Source organism: Neodiprion lecontei, chromosome 7, assembly GCF_021901455.1.
Source record: "Neodiprion lecontei isolate iyNeoLeco1 chromosome 7, iyNeoLeco1.1, whole genome shotgun sequence".
Classification (NCBI taxonomy): domain Eukaryota; kingdom Metazoa; phylum Arthropoda; class Insecta; order Hymenoptera; family Diprionidae; genus Neodiprion; species Neodiprion lecontei.
The window spans coordinates 1,599,106-1,603,524 of NC_060266.1; the positions used below are offsets into that span (position 1 = coordinate 1,599,106).

Consider the following 4,419-nt stretch of genomic DNA (forward strand, 5'->3'; position numbering starts at 1 on the left):
TTAATGTACCATTAGTTCTCCAGCATAGTTGGAATAATACATCATACGTTAAAAAAATAACGATTCCCTATTATATCATCTGTCAAGTCAAGTTCTTTTCCGAATTAGTTATATTTTTCGAATTTTCTCAAACTTTTGACAATCATTTTATTGAAATAAGCATCTAACGTTGCATCATTTTACGAATGTCACTATTTTCAACAACGTTGTATATCAGCTGGGTGACTGTATGGTACCGAAACATTTTTCTCCCTACAGGTAATTAACCGAAAAGTAAGTCACAGTGACCACGGCGCGAATGAGTAACAGAATGATGTGTGTTGGAGAGAATGGAGAATCGTATAGATCGAATATAGGTAACCGGGTAGGTAAGATGGTTTTTTTTTTGGGATTCGTCGCGGGGCTTATGAATGTGCGTGTGAGTGTCTCTCTTCAAAACATTTCCGTTGGGTGGTCCGGTTGGGAATCAGGCGAGGGTAGGAAGGTCGCGATGTACCGCGATGTTACTAACTTTTGTATTCCACAGCGTCAAACGATCACACAAATTTCTCCCCTTAAACATTTGTAAGCCTTCAAATTCAATGAGGTTCAATTTACAATTTTTTGGTCACTCTGCAACCATTTTTCAAACGGCGTTAAATTTCATTGTTCATTTATTATCAGTCACGATGTGTTATTCCATTAATATCTGTGATCGTCTGAATGGGCAAAACGCGTCTCTGGATCATCTATCGCGTTTCGTGGTACGCTAGATGAGGAGAGACGCTGAGCTCGAAGACGTCGCGTCGAAGAGGACCGCCGACCGCCACGCCACACAATAATGCATGCCCTCCAGCCTCCCTCCCGGACTTGACCCGCATCTCGGAAGAACAATCCGCATCGCGACGCGTCGGATTCGAAAAGACGCGGATGCGGATTGGGTTTCTGCAGAATTTTGCGACAAGTCCTATTGATGTAAGGTTTTTTTACTCGATACTCTTCGGTTTTAAGTGAAAACGTGGCATTTGCAAGCCCGCGTTCAATGTGTGGATATAAAAATCGGGGGATGTATGTACGTACATTTGGGTGATCCTTACTTAGGGTGTTGATGATTTTTTTTCAGGCCACCCCCCAAATCAACTATAAATAATTCAAAAACAATTTCCTAATTCTTTCAGATTTTTATATCAATTCTAACCCGTGCCTGTAAATGGATGGATATCACCATTTAAAATACACTTGTTTCGGATACATTCTCAGCATATATTTTATTGTAAGAGTAACGATGTTCGAATCAATCTGTAATTGCGAAGATTTAGCGAGTATTAGTGCTACTATCTGAAAAAAAATTCACATCATCATACCAACCAATCTCGACGAATCGCACATCCTAGAAATTTGACTTTTTTTTTTATTTATAAGAAATGCAATTGTCTATATTACCTGGTATGATGATGTGAATTTTTTCTCAGATAGTAGCACTCATGCTCGCTAGAATCTCACATTCATGGAGTTTTTCGAACATTATTACTCTTACAGTAAAATATATACTAAGAACGTGTCCGAAACACGTGTATTTTAAATTGGGAAATCCTTCCTCTTACAGGCACGGGTTACAGTTGATGTAAAAATTTGAAAAAAATTGTGAATTGTTTTTGAATTATTTATAGTTGATTTGGTGGGGTTATCCGGAATAAATTCGTCAACATTCTAAACGAGAACCACCCTAACGTACATACATGGGGTAGTCTACGTAATGAGTGATAGTGAAGAATCTTCTCGTAAGTATTCATGAAATATATTCGAAATGTACAAAAATATGTCATTTTACTGTTAATATTTTTAATGTTTCAGGACAACAAAACAATTTCTTCACAAGTATACTGATTGTGAGAAATGTAACGGGGTACTCAGTAGGTCCATCAAAATATTGACGTCACTGATCTCTGACAGAAAACTTTGATGCGGATGTTAAATTGGGCTCGTCATATTTTCCGTCAGTGTAAGTTTCACTTTGGTCATCGTGCTGGTCGTACCTTTGTCTGTTTCGGCTGATCAATTTTTCCCTATCTCATATAATGTTGAGGTTTTTCATGTCCTGAGCTCATGACTTTCTCGTCTGTTTCAGCCTGTGCCTGTGGATTTCGCGATGGAGTTGGCAATCGCTGTGATTACGAAGTAGGTATAGTCAAATTTATTAGCTGTAGTGTTTAATGATTTTGTTGCACTTGTTGATTGTTTTTGTGACGTAGTTTCATTTCGAATAGTTCATAATCCATTATATGGATACTGTTTTATGAGTTGCGTCCGCTTGGAATTTCACTGCAGAATTTTGCAATGCCGGGTGCAAATTTTGTTAATCTTTATTCTTTTGTATGTGCGTACGTTGAAAATTCGTTGAGTGTTATTCATCGATAGAACGTTTCTAAGGGTCACTTAATCCTAACTCAACTATCAACAGTTGATCTTCTCCCACCTTAAAATATCAGTTTTGAAATAACCCCGCCGTTCCTACTAGTTTTTAAGTTTTATCCGTTCGGCCTCAAATCAGGCCCTTTTCTGAAACGATATTGCGAAATCTTAAGTCAGCATTTCCGTTCAGCGACATAATCATTTAACGCGCAAATACGGACTTCTTATTGGCTAAATGAAACGCGATGCGATACGGCAAAGGGTTCCGCAGTTTTTAGCCAATGACGCTGCGATGAAACACACCGTAAAGATCAGAAACTGAAGAGTGAAGTAAACAGTAAATAGGTTATGCTACATAACCTAGTCGTCGGGTTACTTCAAGTTATTTCCAGTGTTTCTATAGAGTTGAAAAAATTTGTCAGCAAGTTTTCGAGGAGAAATAAGAAAAATGGCATCGAACGAAGAAAACGTCATCGTCGAGGAAGACGCTGACCGGGTAAAAATTCTATCGTTGTTTTAGAATTTTATTCGACATTATGTATATCGCAGTAGGTTTTAATGCCGTAAAGTATGTTAGCAATCGAATTATAACTGAATTTTCCCATTATCAGGTGAAAATCCGCGAGGAATTATCAACAATGAGCTTCGAGGATTTGCAAAAATTGAAGCAAAAGCTTGGCACGAAGGTTTACAACGAGGCAATGTTCGGAGCGAGTCGCAGGAAGAAGACCGACTTCAAAAGAGAAAACAAGAACAGGCCTCGCGAGACGACGTCGAAGCTCCAGGTGCCGAGGTTCAAGGAAATCGTACCCGTAAAGAAAAAAATTGTCAGAGATCCACGGTACGACAGTCTGTGCGGAACATTCAACGAGAAGGCGTTTAAAAATTCGTATAAATTTCTCAACGGTATCGTGGAGAATGACATCAAAGCGCTGAAAAAGGAACTTGACGAAACCGAGGATCCCAAGATGATCAAAAAGATAAAATACCTAATTCAAAGGCTCGAGAACCGACAGAGGGAAGAAAAGAGACGAGAAATGAAGGAGCTCAGAGTAGCTGAAGAGAAACAGGAGAAAATCGAGACTCTTAAACGCGGCGAGAAGCCAGTTTTCAAAAAGAAATGTACGCTTGCAAGTTTTCTAGTTGATTAATATGTCCTCGTTGGATTCTTTTCCTTAATTTTAAATCAGACTATCGATTCCTAATATCGCCCACATCGTTTTACTGTTATTAGAACGGTAGACGGAGCGTTTCGTGCTCATGTTTATATTCATATTTGTAGTGACCTGATTAACTTAGATCCGATATTCTTTCAGCCGAGAAACGAGTGCTCGAATTGGTGAGTCAATACGAGGAATTGAAGAAATCTGGAAAATTGAAAAAGCACATCGAACGTTTGCGCAAAAAGAACGCCAGCAAAGACAGAAAGAAACTCTCTATACAGGATACGGAACGATGAATATATACGGTTATTATTAATACTACTGTTATTATTATTATTATTATTGATATATCACTGTTGTTCACATTTTTGAATAAAAAAAAATCTCGACGTACATTATTTTACTTGTGAATTTTATTTCGGAAAATTGGGAAATTGGGCTCGGGTTTATGTAACGATCGCTTTGCGTTACGTGTTAATTAACGCATCGCACGAATAATATAGAAAACATGTCTATTAATTATGTATTTTTTATTTAACATCAAAAGTAATGACACTTGGGTTGGACAATGTCGTTCGCTTTTTGTTTTTCATAATTTTTTTTCCGTTTTTTTTTTTTTTTTCCAAGGGTTATTTTGCATTTTCTCTTCCTCTTCTTATTTTGTTTGCTAAATGTGTTTTCTTTCGTCTTTCTATCGCTTTATATCTCTTCTTTTTCTCATAATCATAATCATCATCATCCTCCGTCATTAATCTTCGTGTCCTCGTCTTCGTCTTCTTCGTCCTCTTTTCTTACCTTATCTCGTTATCATGTTTACTTATTTATTTAATTATTTTTTGTCATTTTTCGATTACTTTTATACGTG

General features: G+C 37.5%; 1 protein-coding gene across 1 annotated transcript; it reads left to right on the forward strand.

Moving 5' to 3' along the window:
* The first annotated feature begins 2,570 nt into the window (after positions 1-2,570).
* LOC107220596 (ribosomal RNA processing protein 36 homolog) lies at positions 2,571-3,947 on the forward strand. The gene is made up of 3 exons (XM_015659254.2): positions 2,571-2,887; positions 3,003-3,513; positions 3,708-3,947. The coding sequence occupies exons 1-3, from the start codon at positions 2,840-2,842 to the stop codon at positions 3,848-3,850; spliced, it is 702 nt and encodes a 233-aa protein (XP_015514740.1). The 5' UTR covers positions 2,571-2,839; the 3' UTR covers positions 3,851-3,947.
* Positions 3,948-4,419: the final 472 nt, after the last annotated feature.

Excerpts from the sequence above, each read along its gene's own strand:
- LOC107220596 (XM_015659254.2), top strand. The coding sequence starts at position 2,840 with ATGGCATCGAACGAAGAAAACGTCATCGTCGAGGAAGACGCTGACCGG. Across the intron at positions 2,888-3,002 it reads TCGAGGAAGACGCTGACCGG|GTGAAAATCCGCGAGGAATT; the intron begins GTAAAAATTCTA and ends TCCCATTATCAG. Across the intron at positions 3,514-3,707 it reads GCCAGTTTTCAAAAAGAAAT|CCGAGAAACGAGTGCTCGAA; the intron begins GTACGCTTGCAA and ends ATATTCTTTCAG.